The 18,318-nt window shown below is 46.9% G+C and overlaps 1 protein-coding gene across 1 annotated transcript in view; it reads left to right on the plus strand.

Annotated features, from left to right (window-relative positions):
* The window catches only part of LOC130022212 (zinc finger protein 93-like), a 42,761-nt gene extending 24,879 nt beyond the window's left edge, over positions 1-17,882 (plus strand). The window contains exon 2 of the mRNA XM_056112966.1: positions 17,809-17,882. Coding sequence (XP_055968941.1) covers positions 17,809-17,882 — 74 coding nt within the window. The remainder of the gene's footprint in view (positions 1-17,808) is intronic.
* The last annotated feature ends 436 nt before the right edge of the window (positions 17,883-18,318 follow it).

An 18,318-nucleotide genomic window follows, 5' to 3' on the forward strand; every position in this document is an offset into this window, starting at 1 on the left:
GTAATATGTCCATTTTGAGACTTGTTACTGTGTTTGGCATATCGAATATGTCACGGGGAGCTTGCCAGGCTCTCCGAGAGGGGCGGAGGAATCGAACCCAGCTCAGCCAGACCAGCTGTGTGTAAGGCAAACGCCCTACCGCTGTGCTATCGCTCCAGCCCTAACAGCTAAGATTAACCCATTATAACTCTTTGCTAAATAGCTCTAGAAATTTTAGTTACCAAAAGTCTCAGAGATCAAATAAAACACTGTCAGGATAAGTCTTGCAACCAGTTTTATAATTCTAGAAACTCATGTTTTGAACCAAACCATTACTCTTTGAACCTGTTTTTAGATACCACAATTTTTTCAATTCTCATTTTAACAATTCCGTGCAGATGCAAACAAATATACATGTATTGATATAGCAGCATAAAAAAAACTCGGACCCAGTTTTTACGAAAACATGAGGAAACTTTGCTTTAATGACTTCTGTACCTCTGTTTGTAAAAACGGCCTAATTTTTCATCAAGATTCGCTGAGGCTTGTGAGATAAGGCTTTGCATTCTCTAAGCTCTTATTTCACTTTAGTTTCAGGCTCTAATAGCACAGCGGGTAGGGCATTCGCCTTACAAGCGGCCAACATGGCCGACCCGAGTTCGATTCCTCCGCCCCTCTCGGAGAGCCCGGCAAGCTACCGAGAGTATTTGATATGCCAGACACAGTAACAACAAAGTCTCCAATGGAGACTGGGCCCGCTCGAGCAAATCGACGATCAACGGGAGGGCCTTTACCTTTACCTTTACCTTTTCTAGATAATACAGATTCTGAACCTCAAAAGAATTTTAACTGTTAACAACCATTAATGTTTTTCCAATAATTTTTTTTTTCTTTTTGGGTCACACCCGGCGATGCTTAGGGGTTACTCCTGGCTCATGCACTCAAGAATTGCTCCTGGCGGTGCTCAGGGGACCATATGGGGTGCTGGGAATCGAACCTGTGTCGGCCATGTTGGCTGCGTGCAAGGCAAACGCCCTACCAGCCGTGCTATTGCTCCAGCCCCTTTCCAATAAATTTTAAATTGAAAATTTTAATTTCTCTGTAGATTCAACATTGTGATGAGAAATTTTTGTTTAAACCTGGTCTAACAAGTTCCAAAAAAAAAAAACCATATCTTTTATTATTTTTTTTAATTTATTTATTTATTTACTTGCTTTTTGGGGTCACACCTGATGGTGCCTAGGAGTTACTCCTGGCTCTGCACTCAGGAATTACCCCTGGCGGTGCTCAGGGGACCTTATGGGATGCTGGGAATCGAACCCGGGTTGGCCGCATGCAAGGCAAACGCCCTACCTGCTGTGCTATTGCTCCAACCCCACACCAAACTTTTAAATAGCATAAGAAAACACCCGAACTAATTTTTTTTTTTTGCACTGTTTCACAAAGCTCTTGTTTTTAACTAGGCAGGGACTCTAATTGCTTCCAATCATTAGGGCACAAATTGTCTTCTGTTAAATTTTCCATGACAGTTAAGGTATAAGGTACAGTCGGACCATAGTGAGAGCATGCCAGTTTTAACTCTTTTATCACAGTGGGTAAGGTGTTTGCCTTGCACGCGGCCGACCTGGTCAGCCCAGGTTCAATTCCTCCGCCCTTCTCAGAGAGCCCAGCAAGCTACCGAAAGTATCTCGCCCGCACGGCAAAGCCTGGCAAGCTCCCCGTGATGTATTCGATATGCCAAACACAGTAACAAGTGTCACAATAGAGACGTTACTGGGCCCGCTCAAGCAAATCGATGTACAACAGGAGGACAGTGCTATCTCCTTGAAAGCAAGAAGCTTATGTGTCTGACCACTTTGCTGATTAAGACGGACAGGAAAAATAGAGAAACCAGTCACATCCTCACCCTGTCCTTTTGCCAGTGCAATGGCTTTTTGATAAGGGGAAAGATTGGCATGCTTGTCAGCAATTAAAGGCTGAGTAGTTTTCATAGCTTTTTTTTTTTTTCCTTTTTGGATCACACCTGGCGATGCACAGGGGTTTCTCCTGGCTCTGCACTCAGGAGTTACTCCTGGCGGTGCTCAGGGGACCATATGGGATGCTGGGAATCGAACCTGCGTCAGCCACGTGCAAGGCAAACGCCCTACCTGCTGTGCTATCTCTCCAGCCCCTCTATTTTCTTTTTAATTTTATTTTCTAATTGAATCACAGTGAGGTACAGTTACAGGCTTTCATGTTTGAGTTACAATCATATAATGTTCTAGTCACCAGCAGCTGTTTGAGCAAACTTTGCAGATGATGTTTAGAGCAAAAGGCTTAAAAATGCAAGAGAGGGGCTGGAGCGATAGCACAGCGGTAGGGTGTTTGCCTTGCACGCAGCCAACATGGCCGACCCGAGTTCGATTCCTCCGCCCCTCTCGGAGAGCCCGGCAAGCTACCGAGAGTATCTCGCCCGCACGGCAGAGCCTGGCAAGCCACCCGTGATGTATTCGATATGCCAAACACAGTAACAACAAAGTCTCCAATGGAGATGTTACTGGGCCCGCTTGAGCAAATCGATGATCAACGGGAGGGCCTTTACTTTACTTAATGTTCTAACATCCAATCCTCCACCAGTGCACATCCCACCACCAATCTCCCCAGTATATCCTCCCTTTCCCACCCTTCCCATGCCTCCCTTGCAGATAATTTCCCCCATACTCTCTCCTTTTGGGCATCAGGGTTTGCAACACAGATACTGAGAGGCCATCACATTTGATCCTTTATCTACTTTCAGCACACCCTTCCCGACCAATCCTTCCAACCAACATTTTCTTAGTGATCCCTTCTGTATTCCAGCTGCCTTCTCCTCCTGCTATTCCTTGCCTTTTTATTGCTGAATTGCTTTATTTTTATATAGACAGATTTAGGTGAATAGAAAAAACAGAGAGAGATACATCTATCTATCCATATATGTTACATGTAGAGGTCTTAATTCCCACAGTTTGCTCTCATACCAATTGGGATGAAATTTTGAGAAATCTGTACTTAGAATTGGAATGATTCACTTAATCTCTTAATCACTTCACTTCCCGTTAGTCGTCGATTTGCTCGAGCGGGCGCCAGTATCGTCTCCATTTGTCCCTGTCGCGTGCTAGTGTAGCCCAATGGCATCTGTTCGCTCTGGGAACATGAAGAGCCTCAAACCGATCGTTCATGATCTTGATGAAGAAGTCTGACCATCTGGTAGGTGGGCGGCCATGCGGTCTTTTGACATCCCGTGGAATCCAGTCGGTAACAGCTCTAGTCCAGTGGTCGTCTTTAAATCTCATTACGTGACCAGCCCATCTGATTTTTGACACCTTGGCAAATGAGGCAGCGTCCCTGATTCTTGATCGTCGACAGATGTCAGAACTCCGGATTCTTTCTCTCATTTGAGTGAAACGTGATATTCCAAGCATAGCTCTTTCTGTTCTTCTTTGGGAGACCTGTATAGCATTCTCATCCTGTATGCGTAGGGCCCAGGTCTCTGAGGCATATGTTAATGCAGGAAGAACAGTGAAATCAAAGAGATGTGCCCGGAGCTGGAGGTTCTTCGTCCTCTTCGTCCTCTAGGAAGTGATCGTTGATGTCAAGAGAGGGGTTCGGCAGAGTGATACCATTTCACCGAAACTCTTCAGTGCCACCCTCGAGAACATCATGCGACGACTGGAATGGGAAGGAATGGGAGTGAAGATAGATGGTCGGCAACTACACCACCTCCGCTTTGCTGATGACACTGTTTTAATAACACCAAACATCAGCCAAGCGGCACAAATGCTGGCCAACTTTGACCGTGAGTGTGGAAAGGTAGGACTACAGCTGAATCTTACGAAGACAATGTTTATGAGAAACAGCCTCGTTCCTGATGCCCCATTCGCTCTTAACGGAACGACCATCTCCGAATGCAACAGCTATGTGTACCTAGGTCAAGAAGTCAACATGACAAATGACCTGGCACCCGAGCTGCGCAGGAGGAAGAGAGCGGCTTGGAACGCCTTCAAGGACGTCGAAGAAATAACTAAGAGGAATGATTAGCTTCTTTATTTATTTATTTATTTATTTTTGCTTTTTGGGTCACACCTGGTGATGCACAGGGGTTCCTCCTGGCTCTGCACTCAGGAATTACCCCTGGCGGTGCTCAGAGGACCATATGGTATGCCGGGAATCGAACTCGGGTTGGCTGCGTGCAAGGCAAATGCCCTACCCGTTGTGCTATCACTTCAGCCCCTGATTAGCTTCTTTAAAAGCTGTATTTCCCTTTTTCCTACTTTGAGCTTCTCTTTGGGAGAAATGAAGTTCTTTTCATTGGCTTAATTTTTTCTTTCTATAAAAACAACTTAGGAAAGAACCATATGACAGTGGTTGAGGGATTGATATAGCAGCTCTGCAATGATAAAACGATGATTTAAATAGCAGTTGAACTGTAGCAGCTCAATAAAATAACAGAAATCTTAGCATTTGGCTAGAGAAAAAAAATGTAATTGATCTCTAGATGTAGAAATCAATTACAATTCAGTGTTAAATACAAAAAAGTTAACATACTTAGCTGCAAGCAATTGTAAGCTTATTTTACTTTATCTGAATTTTTCATAGAGAATATTGTGCTATTTTTTTTTCTCTAAAATATTTCTTAGTGGCTGGAGAAGAAGGACAGTGAGTAAGGCTCTTCCCTTTCATGCAGCTGACCAGGTTTCAGTTCCATCATTCCCTATGGTTCCCTGAGTACTGCCAGGTGTGACTCCCCAAACTAACAAATAAAAATAAAATAGTTTATCGTAAAAAAAAAAAAAAAAGAATTACTCCTGGCGATGCTCAGGGGACCATATGGGATGCTGGGAAACGAACCCGGGTCCGCTGCGTGCAAGGCAAACGCCCTACCCGCTGTGCTATCTCTCCAGCCCCTCTTCATAGCTTTCTATAGGGTGACTAGTCACCTGTAGACCAAGTTTTTTCAATTGTTTCCATAACTGGGGACTAACATTCCCAGAGTCAGCACTGGGAGATCTCCTGGGAGCTTCTGGCTCATGCAACTGCTCTCCTTCCTCCTCCCACTGTTCTATCGCTTCACACATAGGCTCAGTTTGTCCCGACTTATAAGAAATTACAGAGGGGCAAAAGGAGAGAGAGAACAAAAGGGGATGCCCTACCACAGAAGTGGGGTTGGATAGGGGGGGATGGAAGGGTGGGAGGGCTACTGGGATCATTGGTGGTGGAGAATGGGCACTGGTGGAGAGATGGGTACTCGATTATTGTATAACTGAAACCCAAGCACAAAAGTTTGTTAAGTCTATAACTGTACCTCATGGTGTTTCACTAATAAAAATTTAAGGAAAAATTACAGAGGGGATTGGTCACAGGGCTAGACATATCTGCAGAAAGAGAAGGAGCAGAAGATACGGGACTAGGACTTGGGAATGCGTTTTCTTGCACCTTTAGCTCCAGAACAGCATTGAAGTAAGTATTAGTCATTATAAGTCTCTAACAGGCAAAAGCATGTACCGGGGTATCAGCTGAACCACAATTATTATCATATTGCTGACGCTTGGGGCTGGAGTGATAGCACAGCGGGTAGGGCATTTGCCTTGCATGTGGCCGACCCAGGTTCGATTCCCAGCATCCCATATGGTCCCCCAGGCACTGTCAGGAGTTATTCCTGAGTGCAGAGCCAGGAGTAACCCCTGAGCATCGCCGGGTGTGACCCAAAAAGAAAAAAAAAAAAAGAAAAAGTATTGCCGAAGCTCATGCCCTACCTGACTCCACGTTGTCTCATTCAAGATACCTTCCTTAGGAAACCAGGACAAACTTTTCACATGCTCAAGAAATGCTTCTGTTTCTCTTGCATTTTTAAGCCTTTTGCTCTAAACATCATGTGCAAAGTTTGTGCAAACAGCTGCTGGTGTCTTGAAGCTTGCCCCATTTTTACTCCCAACTATCAATTTTACACAATACTCCAAAACTTTTTTTTTTTTTAATCACACCCGGCAATGCACAGGGGTTACTCCTGGCTCTGCACTCAGGAGTTACTCCTGGCGGTGCTCAGGGGACCATATGGGATGCTGGGAATCGAACCCGGGTTGGCCGCGTGCAAGGCAAACGCCCTACCGGCTGTGCTATCTCTCCAGCCCCCTCCCAAACTTTTTAAATTACTTACAACGCGTCATTTTTTGTTGGGGGCTCTTCGTTGACTCCCTCGTGCTCCGGTCCCTGTGTTTGGGTGCCACTGGCTGCGTCCTGCGCAGCCAACTTGAACTTCAGCTGGAGAGAGGGAATGAGAACTGAAGACAGGGTAGGGAGGACTGTATGAAATATACAGCGACTTTATTCCAAAGCTTATTTTCTTTTATCGTATGCAATGAACACTCTGTGGGAAAGCCAAGGGTTACAAGTTGAGTGACTTAATGTTATGTTATTCTGCTTTGCAGCTGCATATGTGGGCAGTTCCTTGAACTCTCTCAGGAATGAGAATATGGCTCCTGGCCCGGCCAGGGCAGATCAGGTGCAGCCTCCCCTTCAACCCACCTTAACAGGGTCAGCCGCCAGGCCATGGTGCTCCCACATGCCCAGTTTTTCTCCTGCTCATTCCTTTCTCAGGGAAAACAAGCAGGGTGCTACCAAGGCTAGTCCCCAACAGGATCCTAATCCACTTCTGTGTCCCCCGAAGAGGAAGAAGCATCTGGCACTGTCTGTCTTGGGTGGGTCTGTGAACTGAGACCTGAGGGTGACTCTGGTCAGGGCCTTCCCGGCTCCAGTGCTGGGACTTCTGGTTAAAGCCATGGGTTGTGCTCCTCTCTGGTGCTCAAGGCTCTGACTTCTCTTCCAGGTGTTTCCACGGAGTCTCCTGCTGATCCTCGAGAATTACAGAAACTGTAGACGATGATGACACGCCATCTGACACACTATCCCCAGGTGGGAGGAGAGCGATGTGGTGACATGATGCAGTGACAGGCACGCACAGACTTCCAGGGCCTTCTGTCTCTTGAGTTTCAGAAGGAGCCCTGGGATGTAGTTCCTGGCCTGAGTGCCAGACTCTCTGCTATTTGAGGCCACTTTGTCCTTGTTTGTTTGTTTTGTTGTATTTGGGTTTAGCCACACCCAGTGGTGCTCAGTGTTTTCTCCAAACTCAGTGCTCAAGAGTCACTCCTGTCAGGTCTCGGTGACCCTATCAGGTGCCGTGGATGCAAGGTTGACTTCTTCAGTTTCTTTTGTTTTGTGAGGTTAGGAGAGTCACACCTAGTGATCCTCCAGGGTTACTTCTGGCTCTGCACTTCACATTGCACTTGGCAGTGCTAGGGGGACCAGATGGAACAGCGGGGATTGAAAGTCCTACCCACTGTCCATTGGGCTGGAGCAATAGCACAGCTGGTAGGGCGTTTGCCTTGCATGCAGCTGACCCGGGTTCGATTCCTCTGTCCCTCTCGGAGAGCCCGGCAAGCTTCCGAGAGTATCCCAGCAGAGCCTGGCAAGCTCCCCATGGCTTATTTAATATGCCAAAAACAGTAACAAGTCTCACAATGGAGACGTTACTGGTGCCCGCTCGAACAAATCGGTGAACAATGGGAGGACAGTACTACAATGCTACCCACTGTCCTTGCACCTCCTATACTGTAACTCCATCTGCTGCTTTGTTTTCTGTTGTATTCGTTGTCATCCCACAGTGAAGGTGCTCAGGGCTTCCTCTTGGCTCTGTGCTCTGGATTCACCTCTGACGGTCATTGGGACCCCCAGGCCCACATGGCCCCATCATGTGACCTGGCAGCTAAAATGACCTGGGCATCAGGATATGTGTCTCCTCTGTTGTTTCTTTCCCACTCAGGAGAGTGTCATCTGCTCAGCCACACAGTGCCATGCTGCTGTGTGCACAGTTTCAGGCATGAGCCTGTCCCAGAAAGACAGAGCAAAGGATCTCTGGGACCAGCAGAGAGGTTGGAAGTCAGGACACTTTTACATGGGGCCAGAGAGCTAGTACAGCGGTAGAGCAAAAAATCACAATTCACAAATCATCCTGTTATTCGTCAATTGCCTCGAGCAGGCCCCAGTAACATCTCCTTCATCCTAGCCCTGAGATTATATTCAAGGCTCTTTAGGAGAATGAGACCCATCATTGTTACTGGTATTTGGCATATTGGGTACGCCACGGGGAGTTTGCCAGACTCTGCCCTGTGGGCAGGCTACATTCGGTAACCTGCCAGTTTGTCCAAAGTAGGAATGAGATAATAAGATGTCATAATAAGATGTCGCGCAGCCGCGACTGCACTCTTCTCTTCTGGGATCTGGTTTTTATAGTCTCTGAGTCTTGGCCATTGATGGGATTACACGGCGCCAGGGGGCCAGTTGGTGGGTGTGACCCCCGCCTACTGGAATTTGGAGGATCTGGGTGGAGGATACTCGGCCCAAATCCGAGTAGGCTTGGAGATCTCGGCCCCGGAACCCGTGTGACTTTGTCCCTCTGCCAGTACCTTCATGTGTGCGGAGAGTGGTCTCAGCATGGTGGTGGCTGGTCCTGCAGGTCTTTGGCTGCCGGAGCCCTGGTCGGGGCGGGGAGGAAAGCTCAACCCGTTCCCCTCCAAGGGGTCCTGGCGAGCGAGGACAGTCAGGCGCGGGGGCAGAAGACTGCACTCTTCTCTTCCGGGATCTGGTTTTTATAGTCTCTGAGTCTTGGCCGCTGATGGAATTACAGCGGTAGAGCATTTGCCTCAAATCTGGTCCTGGGTCCATCACCATCATCCCATATGGTTCCCCGAGCACCACCAGTCGTAAATCCGGAGTGCAGAGCCAGGAGCAACAGCTGATCGTCACTACGTGATAATCAAAAAAGGCCAACCAGAAAGTACACTTTTATCTGGTTTGACAGGGATTTGGGGCGGCCCTAAGACTTGATTTCTGATTCCTATAGGCACATATGTCCTCACACAGCTTTGAATCACTGTCTGCTCATCGAGTGTCCCTTTCTCATCCCTAAAACAGGGGATGTGGGGTTGCTGGTTGTGTGTGTGTGTCATTTTTCGGGCCAGACCAGCTTTGCCTTTTGGGTCCTGCTAGTTCAGTGCTCAGTTGTTACTCTCTGCAGTGGTCACTGGACCAGTGGTTTGGCATTGGCCTTGGGGTGGCTGTATGCAAGACTGGAGCCTCCAGAAATCTTCTACTATAGCGTCCTCACATTTTACCAGATCTGACTGCCTTAGAGTGATGCCTGGAATCATTTCTCCATGTCAGCCAGGAGGGTCATGGAGAGAAAGAAATCGAGGCTGGTTCCTCCCGAGGGAAAGGCCCTAAATCTTGTTAGGGCCGTGAGATATCGCATCCTCACAGCCTGGGGATGGGCTGGAGATGAGCCCTGACTCCTGCCCTGCTGTGTGTTGGCTCAGGACACAGTTACTTTCCCGATGTGGCCGTGAGCTTCTCCCCAGAGGAGTGCATGTGCTTGGATGCTGATCAGAGGAAGCTCTACAGGGATGTGATGCTGGAGACCCACCAGCACCTGCAAGCCATTGGTGAGTGCAGCACGGGGCCAACTGTGCCCTGAAGGATCTGCATTGGCACCTGGGGGCAGGACTGGGTTTTGGGTTCCCCTGGGGCTGTGATTCTGTTGGGCCAGGATTATTGTCAGGATGCAGATAACTGTTTCACATGTTCCTTTTTTTCTGTGTTTGTTATTTGGCCATAGTTGGCAGTTGTCAGGCTTCCTCCTGGGATGCAGGGGATCTACCCAGGTCAGTCATGAGTATGGCAAAGCGCCCCTTGTGCTATACTATCACTAGGGTTCCTCTAAATAGTTTCTTCCTTGCTAAAAATAGATTTCTTGTACTACCCTTCTCTTGACTTGTGTTTGTTTTGGTTTTTTCTTTGGGTTTCTATTCAGGGCCACAGTCCACATTGCTCCTGGCTCTGAGCTGAAGGTTTACTTCTGACCCATGAAGGTGCTGTGATCTAAACCGGATCAACACCTACAAGGCTCGTGCCTTACCTGCTGTTGTACTGTACCAGGCCTACAACTACTTCTTTTTTTTGGGGGGGGGGGGCTTTTTGGGTCACACCCGGCGATGCACAGGAGTTCCTCCTGTCTTTGCACTCAGGAATCACCCCTGGCAGTGCGCAGGGGACCATATGGGATGCTGGGAATCGAACCCGGGTCGGCCACATTCAAGGCAAATGCCCTACCCACTGTGCTATCACTCCAGCCCTACTTTTTTTTGGGGGGGGTTCAGTTTTTATTTGGTTAGGGGCCTACACCCAGCCAGCAGTGGTCAGGGATTACTCTTGGCTATATATTTAGGAATTCCTCCTGGCAATGTTCCTGGGCAGTATGGTTGCCAGGGATCAAACACATCTGTGTATGTCACCAGGTGCCCGCCCTGCTATACTATCACTGAGCAACTAGTTCATTTCTTTTTTAGGGCCTTACCCCTTACCCCATCAGGTGCTGTTGTATTTCAGTGCTTGGAGTCACTTCCAGTGCTTCTTGGGGGGGGCTTCAACATGACTCAATTTCAGACTGAAATTAAAACCTGGGGCTTATATGGTTGATAATTACCAATTTGGGGCATATCACAAGTGGAGTTTCTGTTCAAACCTTTTCAGGAATTTGCCTGATTTTGTTATGGACACATGAGGTTGGGTTGTTGCCTTTTTTTTTTTTCTTTTTGGGTCACACCCAGCGATGCACAGAGGTTACTTCTGGCTCATGCACTGAGGAATTACTCCTGGCAGTGCTCAGGGGAGCATATGGGATGCTGGGAATTGAACCCGGGTCAGTCGCATGCAAGGCAAACGCCCTTCCCGCTGTATATCACTCCAGCCCCAGTTGCCTTTTCCTTGTCACTAATTAATACCCTGTCTCTGTGGGGACAGGGCTTTCCAGGGTGAAGCCTGCGGTGATCTCATGGCTGGAAGGAGGAGACCTGAGGCCGGGGAGGAGAGGCGTGTGTGTGGGTGAGTGTCTGAGAACCTTTCCTGGCTCGGGCCCTGGGCAGTGTGGGGGTGCCCTGAGCACGTGTGAAACCTGCTGCTGTCCCGGAGGGCCTCGGGCTCCTGTGCTGCTCTCATGCTGCCCTTAACTTCACGAACTGTCTGTCATGGAATGATCCTGTGCTTTTTTTTTTTTTTTTTTTTTTTTTTTTTTTTTTTTTTCTTTTTGGGTCACACCTGGCGATGCTCAGGGGTTACTCCTGGCTCATGCATTCAGGAATTGCTCCTGGCGGTGCTCGGGGGACCATATGGGATGCTGGGAATCTAACCTGTATCGGCTATGTTGGCTGCGTGCAAGGCAAACGCCCTACCGGCTGTGCTATTGCTCCAGCCCCTATCCTATGCTTTTCTTTCTTAGCTTTGTCTTCATTATTCCCTATCTGTCAGGCATGTAGAATATTCATGGGATTCACGGCCCTAGGCCACAAGTCTGTACTTCACCATTCCATCATACAGCCTCCAATGATGGTTTTCCTTTCAGGAGCAGCTGGCTACTCCTCTATCCTCTTTTTCATGCTTATTTTTGCCCTTAGATTATTAGCATGCTTTTTTCAGTATATTAGCTTTTTTTTTTTTTTTTTTTTGGGCTTTGGGCCTGTGATTTTTCAGTATTTATTTCTGGCAGTTCTCAGAGATTACTTTTGCTGGTACTCAGGGAACAGACCCTGTCAGCTTCATGCAAGACAAATGCTCGATCTGCTGTTTTCTCTAATGCACTAAGAAATGTCAGTTGCTTTTCTGTTTAAATAGTGAATACATGAGCCTATAACAAAGCTGATTTGAGAGAGAGATAGTACAGCAGGGAAGGTATTTGCCTTGCACATGCCAGATCCAGGTTGAATTCCTAGCATCCCACATGGTCCACAGATATCACCAGGTCTAGTTAAAAAACAAACCCCAAAAAGCCCTTTTGTGGATTCCCAAGCGGCTCCCAGCATTCCCCACAATGGACCTCATTCAACTCTGTTCTATTACTAATTCTTCCATTGTCTATTGTGTTTGATTTCAGATGTTAAATCACAGCTTCAGGGATTTTCACTGCAGCAATTTGATTTGGGATTTGGGTCACCGGATACGAGTGAGTTGGTAAGATTCGCACGTTGAATATAAATAATTGTGTCAACAGGAGAGTTCATTGGAACAAGAATGTGACTTGAAAGATGGAGTTCTGTCCACTGCAGGGAGGAGCTTTGCAGCCTAATGCTGGGAGTAGAGGATTCGTAGGCTCACTGGGTGCTAAAATCAGTCATTTTAAAATCTAAAGATATACCTATTATTATTATTTTTATTTTCTTGGGTTTTTCTTCACACATGATGATGTCACACCCACCAACTGGCCCCCTGGCACCATGTAATCCCATCAATGGCCAAGACTCAGAGACTTTAAAACCCAGGTCCTGGAAGCGCGGCCGCATTTGCGGCCATGCGACATCTTATCATCTCATTCCTACTTTGGACAAACTGGCAAGCTACCGAATGTAACCTGCCCACACGGCAGAGTCTGGCAAACTCCCCGTGGTGTACCCAATATGCCAAATACCAGTAACAATGATGGGTCTCATTCTCCTAACTCTGAAAGAGCCTTGAATATGGCACTTTTTTAAAAATCTCAGGGTTAGGACGAAGGAGACGTTACTGGGGCCTGCTCGAGGCAATCGACGAATAACAGGATGGTCGTGATCGTGATCGTGATGGTGATGTGGATAGGCTACTTCTGGCTCATCACTCAGGACTGACTCCTGGTAGTGCGCAGGGTACCATATGGGATGCCAGGGATCAAACTGATCAAGCCACATGCAATGGAAATGCTCTCCCAACTGTACTAGCATTCCAGCCCAATTCTTACTATCCTTAATTTCGAAGAAAAAGTGATTTTTTCATTGGATTGAAAGTAAGCACAGGAGTTAATTGTTTTAAAGAAATTTTTTGTTGCCACGAGTGATAGTACTTTGGAAACGAACTTGCTTTCTACAAGGATGGAAACCTGGGCTTCAACTCCAGCACCCCAGTTGATCCCATGGGACTCGGCATCAGTGATCCCTAGCACTGCATGGTGTGGCCCACCTCAAAAGATATGCAAACTACTGTTGCGTTTTCTCACAACTCAACTCAACACGCAATACAATACATGAGAATTAAGAAGCTGTGGGCTGTTGCGAAGCAGGCCTGTGCACAGGCCAGGCTCAGGCAGGACGTGGAGGTGGTGTTCGTTGGACCAAGGGTGGCCTCCCCAGGAACCAGAAGGCTGGGTGATGGGTAGACTCTCAGGCATCGTTCCATCTCTCCCTTTACGGCACAGTCATAGCTGTCGTTGTGGCTGTAGTCTCTGTCATCAGAGTTCCATCATCCTTGTCTCTCGCAGACCTCAAGGTCTCCAAAGTCTCAGTTTTCCTCCTTGTCTTCTTGTTATCTTCTCTTCATTTCTGTGCTCTTTTTTTATTTATTTTTATTTTTTTATTTTTATTTTTTGCTTTTTGGGTCACACCTGGCGATGCACAGGGGTTACTCCTGGCTCTACACTCACGAGTTACTCCTGGCAGTGCTCAGGGGACCCTATGGGATGCTGGGAATCGAACCCGGGTCAGCCGCATGCAAGGCAAACGCCCTCCCCGCTGTGCTATCTCTCCAGCCCCTCTGTGCTCTCTTTTTTTTATCTTCTTCCTTTGTGCTCTGCTTCTGTGTGTGCCATTATGCTCTTTTCTGTCTGTCTTTCTAGTCGCTGACTCTCGTCTCAGTCATCTCTCCTCTGGTCTTCGTTTCTGGTCTCAGTCTCTCCTCTCCAAGGTCTCAGTCTATCCTCTCCAGTCTCGAAAGTCTGTCCTTTTCTAACTTCTGTCTTTTACTTCTAACCTTAGCATTGTGCTCTCTTTTTTTTCTTTTTGCTTTTCGGGTCATACATGGCATTGCACAGGAGTTACTCCTGGCTCAGGGACTCAGGAATTACTCCTGGCGGTGCTCAGGAACCCATATGGGATGCTGGGAATCGAACCCAGGTCGGCCGCGTGCAAAGCAAATGCCCTACCCGCTGTGCTATCACTCCAGCCCCTGTGCTCTTCTCTTAAGTCCTCTGTCTTCTGTCTGTGCTGTTATGTTCTGTCTCCCTCTCTCTGTCTTCCTGCCCTCTAGTCTGCTGCCATTGTCTTCTTCAGTCTCTGATCTCTTCTTCTGACTTCTTCTAACCCTGTGACCATGGTGACCTCGGCAACCTCTTAACCTCATAGTATTCTGACTTCTCCCAACTCTCTATCCATGGCGACCTAACCATCTGACCTGACCTCCCCAGCCCCTTAGAGCATAGTTCATAAAGAAATCATGTAGGGTGTGGATACAAAGGTGGGGTTGAACATTAACAAATCGACAAAGGCCACTCCTCCAGAAATCTCATCTAAGGAGATCACTCCAGATTACTAGGAGATCCAGTCAAGGGCAGGATTCCATCCAGAGTGTGTTTCTTTCTTCTTTCCTCAGCTACTAATCCACTTAAATAGTGGTAGTACATTTACTTCTAAAATTTCTAGCAATGTCATTTTGTATGAGCACAGGAAGAGATATATCAAGCTTAAAGTTTGGTTCTTCCTGGGGACATCTTAGTATATATTCCAGACCACAGCCCTCAGGCCACATTAGTCTTCCTAACCCCAGCAGGGTCCTTACTCAGTTACCTCTTTTGGGTCATGACAGAGTTTGTCCATGACCATGCTCTAAACTTATGGTAAGTATTATGGTGGTTGGCCTGACCTATTTCGATGCCAGGATAGCTCACAGCTTGCCCTAGGTTCATCAGTCCCTCATCTGGACCCTGTGCTTGGAGTGCTAGGAACTTAGGGCAACTGAGGTTTAGGTCAAGTAAATACAGATGCCCAGGAGTGAATATTATTTTGGACTCAATTGACTCTCATGTTACATAGCATAGCATCGATTGTCTTCCTGTGTCTATACAAAAAGGACATTGCTAAATGAACCCTACAAATGACATAAAGGAAAGAGAAAAGCAATATAGGACTATTAGTTGTGCCTCAGTAGCTCTGTTGTAAGAGTGGCTCAATAGCCCTTAAGCTCTCTTCAGGAACAGCAAAGACAATCCAGTGTTATCCAACAAACTACAAAACAAAAAAGAACAAAAAATAAATAAACCTCATTAATCCTAGAGAGGATTTGCTTGTGGTGAGATGTTTTCAGTGAATCCCTTGGTCCATCTTGGCTTGGTAGGGTTCCAGCCTGGCCTTAATACATGCATCATGGGCTCCATATTGAGCTATAACCAGACCCAGACTTGGGTATATTTTATTTTACTTGAAACTATTTCAGTGTTCTACAGATGGCCTTATGTCCGTTTTATTTATCTGTTCATTCAGTTGAAAAAAAAATTTAAACAAATCAATGACTGCGCATCCTTCAATTCTAATGCATCCTCCATGTAGAAATTTTGGGTCATTCCATGGAAAAGCCATCCACGTGCCAGGAATTGCATTCCTTATGGTGGAAATGTTAGAAACGAACCTGCAGGCCACGGTTCCTTTTGACAGGGAGACTCTTAAAGAATGGAACAGTAATTGGAATCCTCCTCTACGTTCTATAGGGAAGCAGCCAGTTCCATTGGAATGTCTCTGATCCTACACTCTGTGACAATGTCTCAAGTGAGCAGTCCTGCCCTCAGCCCCATGGGAATGCGAAGACAGGCAGGATGTCTTCTGTGGTTGGTCAGAATGGAGAGAACCACCTCATGCTGAAGATGCTCTCTGGTGGGAAAAACTCACAGTCTGTTGTCCTCAGTTTTTGGACACAAACTCCCCAAAGTGGGCAGCCCCAGGACTGTGGGAGAGGAGAACCATTGATGGTGAGTCCCTCACGCCGACAGGCCCACAAGCAAAGTCACCATGGGCTGACCCCGTCCAAGACTAAAGAATGTGCTGGAGCCTTCCCGTGTTCTCGGCACCGAGATGTTCCCTTAGAAGCCCACAGTGGACAGAATCCCCAGGATTGTCAAGAGGAAGAAGAAACTTTGAATCAGGTGTCATCTGAGGGTGACAGTTCAAAGATCCAAACCGGAGAGAAACCATTTATGTGGATACACTGTGGGAAGGCTTTAACTTCCCTCTCAAAACATATTATACATAGGAGAGTTCATACTGCAGAGAAACCTCATGCATATCAGGAATGTGGACAAGCCTTTCCTCTGTCCTCACAGCTTAGTGTCCACAGGGAAATTCATACAGGAATGAAAACTTACTCGTGTCAGGACTGCGCGAAGGTCTCCTCTTGTGACTCAAACCTTTCTCATCACAGGATGAGTCATTTTGGAGAGAAACCGTATTCACGTCAGGACTATGGAAAAGCCTTTGCTCATTGCTCAAGCTTTTGTAAGCACAAGGAAAACCACACTGGAGAGAAACCTTACATCTGCAAGGAATGTGGAAAGGCCTTTGATTATCCTTCAAGACTTTTGTATCACAGGAACATTCATACTGGAGAGAAGCCTTATGTGTGCCAGGAGTGTGGGAAGGCCTTTCGCATATCCTCGGTGCTCACTGTACATAGAAGAATTCATTCAGGAGAGAAGCCTTTTGTATGTCAGGAGTATGGAAAGGCCTTTGGCACATCCTCGGAACTTAGTGTACACAGGAGAATTCACACTGGAGAGAAGCCTTATAAATGTAAGGTATGTGGAAAGGCCTTCACTCAATCATCAGGCCTTAATAATCATATGAAGACTAATATTGGAGAGAAGCCTTGCGTATATCAGGAGTGTGGGAAGGCCTTTAGCACACCCTCTGTGCTTACTGTACATAGGAAAATTCACACTGGAGAGAAACCTTATAAATGTAAGGCATGTGGAAAGGCCTTCACTCAATCATCAGGCCTTAATAATCATATGAAGACTAATATTGGAGAGAAGCCTTGCGTATATCAGGAGTGTGGGAAGGCCTTTAGCACACCCTCTGTGCTTACTGTACGTAGGAAAATTCACACTGGAGAGAAACCTTATAAATGTAAGGCATGTGGAAAGGTTTTCACTGTTTTGGCAACTCTTAATGGGCATATGAATACTCATACTGGAGAGAAGCCTTACGTTTGTAAGGAATGTGGGAAGGCCTTCACCAGGAACTCAGGCCTTAGTTCATTTCATTTCATTTCATCATCCTGTTATTCGTCGATTGCCTCGAGCAGGCCCCAGTAACGTCTCTTTCATCCTAGCCCTGAGATTATATTCAAGGCTATTTAGGAGAATGAGACCCATCATTGTTACTGGTATTTGGCATATTTGGTATGCCACGGGGAGTTTGCCAGACTCTGCCCTGTGGGCAGGCTACATTCGATAGCCTGCAAGTTTGTCCAAAGTAGGAATAAGACAATAAGATGTCATAAAAAAAAAAAAAAGTTCTGTTAAGATGTCGCGCGGCGGCGAATGCGGCCGCGCGGTTCCGGGATCTGGATTTTATAGTCTCTGAGTCTTGGCCGCTGATGGGATTACACGGCGCCAGGGGGCCAGGTGGGGGGTGTGACCCCCGCCTACTGGAATTTGGAGGATCTGGGTGGAAGAAGCTCGACTCCAATTCAGTCTCATAATCTGAAGGTCCTGAGTTCGAGCCTCAGAGAGGGCACCAGGCCTTAGTAGTCATATGAAAATACACAGTGGCGGGACTGGAGTGATAGTACAGCGGGGAGGGCGTTTGCCTTGCACGCAGCCCGACCTGGGTTCGATTCCCAGCATCCCATATGGTCCCCTGAGCATGGCCAGGAGTAATTCCTGAATGCATGAACCAGGAGTAACCCCTGTGTATTGCTGAGTGTGACCCAAAAAGAAAAAAAAAAAGAAAATACACAGTGGCGAGAACTTTTAAGTATGTAAAGAATTTGGGAAGGCGTTCATATTTCTCTCCAGTCTTAGGAAACATAGTAAAATTCATACTGGTTGACTCCATCCCCTAATAATAATAATCCCTAAGGTCAGAACAAACCCCCTTCAGAAAAATAAAAGTTTTGCTTGGACAAGGTTGATCAGGGGTTGCAAAGGTGCAGTTGAGAAAGAAATACCCCCGCTGCAATCTCATTAGTTTCCAGTGACCTGTACTGTAACGGAAAGGTAGTTGCTGATGATTACATATGTCTTGGCATGGTAATCATTACCTTTACCTACGTCAGTGTTCCAGCATTTGGACTTCATGTGTATGTTAACTTGTAAATAATGGGTCTTGGTGATGGAATCCAGGTGGAAATTAATTAAATAAGAACTAAGTAAAATGGGGCTGGAGCGGTGGCACAGCGGGTGGGGCATTTGCCTTGCACGCGGCCAACCCAGGTTCGATTCCCAGCATCCCATATGGTCCCCTGAGCACCGCCAGGAGTAACTCC

The sequence above is a fragment of the Sorex fumeus genome, unplaced genomic scaffold (assembly GCF_029834395.1).
Source record: "Sorex fumeus unplaced genomic scaffold, SorFum_2.1 ptg000019l, whole genome shotgun sequence".
Lineage (NCBI taxonomy): Eukaryota > Metazoa > Chordata > Mammalia > Eulipotyphla > Soricidae > Sorex > Sorex fumeus.